We start from the raw sequence: 2,033 nt of genomic DNA on the forward strand, positions 1-2,033 counted from the left end.
ATGACTTTGAGCAACTGTTCAAGGGTGGAGGAGTTCATTCTTCTTGGCTTCCCACACAGGGGGGGAATAAATATTGCTTTGTTTGTGGTTATCCTTGTGTTCTACATGTTGACGATTACAGGGAACAGTCTGATCATTGTGATTGTCAGAATGGATCACCAACTCCAGAAGCCCATGTACTTCTTCCTTAGCAACCTCTCTTGCCTTGGGATGGGGCACACAACAACCATCATCCCCAAGATGTTAGTCAATCTTCTTCTGGAAAAGTCCACCATCTGCTTCTACTGCTGCATGGTGCAGATGTTCAGTTTCTTCTACTTTGGCGTGACCGAATTTTTCATCCTGACCGCCATATCTTTCGACCGGTACTTAGCGATCTGCAAGCCCCTGCAGTATAGCACCATCATGACTTCCAGTCTCTGCCTTCAGCTTGCAGTGGCAGCCTGGGCGGGGGGCTTCTTCTTTATCATTTCTCAGATGATAATGATGGCAGCCCTTCCCTTCTGCGACTCTGACACCATCAATCATTTCTACTGCGACACAGGGCCATTGTTGAAAATTGCGGGCGGGGAAACAGAGCTGATCGAGGTCCTCAATTTCTTGGTGGCTGTGTCTGTGGTCCTGACCTCTCTGCTCCTGACGGTGATCTCTTATATCTTCATCATCGCCACAATTCTCCGCATCCCTTCCTCCAGTGGGCAGAAGAAGGCCTTCTCCACCTGTACCTCCCACCTGACTGTGGTGAGCATATACTATGGAGCAGTCATGTTCATCTATTTCAGGCCTAGCCTGACAAAGTCCTCTTTCAGCCTCAATAAAGCCATCTCTTTGCTGAACACTGTGGTCATCCCCATGCTAAACCCTTTCATATACACTATTAGGAACATGGAAGTGAAAGAGGCCTTAGGGAAAGTCTTAAGAAGAAAGGCACTGGCTTCGGGGAAAAGTCTTCCTAAAAGGGAAGTGCAGAGACACGGTCATCAGATCAACAGGTCTCAGACTCTAAAGAGGATCAGCACTTGGATGGGAGACTGCTCAGGGAGAGTCTTCAAAGGAAGGCAATGAGAAACCACACCTGTTCCTCACTTGCCTTGAAAGTCCTCACTGGCATCAACGTAAGTTCATTGTGACTTGAGAACATTTATGGACATAGCCAAGTATCTGAACTCACAACGCTGTCATAACTTTCCCAGGTCCCGGTACAAAATGACTCCTAGTTCACAGTTGCATCATTAAGCTAGAATTGACCACCATTTTCTACAGTGTTTGCTTGCATATTGTTATCTCTTCTGTTTTCTGTTATGCCGATGACTTGTTGGTCTATGTGCATTACTAAAAGAATAGAATGGACATTTACAATGCCAAATTTGGGGGGAGGAGGGAGAGGTAGAAGAGGAGGAGGAAGAAGAGTTAGTTTTTTGTACTCCTCTTTTTACTACCCACAGGAATAAAGGAATCACCTCCACTGGCTTCAAAAAAGCAGAGGAGGGAGGATCAAATCCCTTGAAGGTCACAGGGAAATGACAGCTAGTCCTAGCCAATTTGGGAATAGAGTCACCAACAGCAGATTGGAACATTCCTGGAGTTTTGAGGGTGGAGTCTTGAGGAGGGCACTCAGTGTGTTGTAATGCTAAACGTTCCTCCCTGCAAAGCAGCCATTTTCTTCAAGAGAACTAATCTCTGTCAACCGGAGATCATAATTCTGGGAGACCATCAGGCCCCATCTGGAGGACAGAATCTTAAAGTTCTGTTCAGGAGTAGAGTAAGTGACCCTGGAAGTAGACATGGCTAAAAGGGAGAATTAAAGAGAATTGGAGAGACAAGGATCTGTTGTGCTATGGGCAGATAGAAAGGATGCTATAATCTAGGGTCAGCTGCGCTGAAAAAGGAGTGAAGGATTAATTTTTGTTACCACTCAGCCATTAATAAATCTATAGTTTAACCCATCTGTTTGAGTCTTCATTTCCCAAGTACAGGTAAGCAGTCGTTACAATGGAAACCATGTGTTAAGTTCCCACAATTCCACCTGCTAT

General features: G+C 45.5%; 1 protein-coding gene across 1 annotated transcript; it reads left to right on the plus strand.

Moving 5' to 3' along the window:
• Positions 1-1,065, plus strand: LOC143826539 (olfactory receptor 6X1-like). The gene has a single exon (XM_077315372.1). The coding sequence runs from the start codon at positions 1-3 to the stop codon at positions 1,063-1,065; it is 1,065 nt and encodes a 354-aa protein (XP_077171487.1).
• Positions 1,066-2,033: the final 968 nt, after the last annotated feature.

This window comes from Paroedura picta, chromosome 16 (genome assembly GCF_049243985.1).
Source record: "Paroedura picta isolate Pp20150507F chromosome 16, Ppicta_v3.0, whole genome shotgun sequence".
Classification (NCBI taxonomy): Eukaryota; Metazoa; Chordata; class Lepidosauria; order Squamata; family Gekkonidae; genus Paroedura; species Paroedura picta.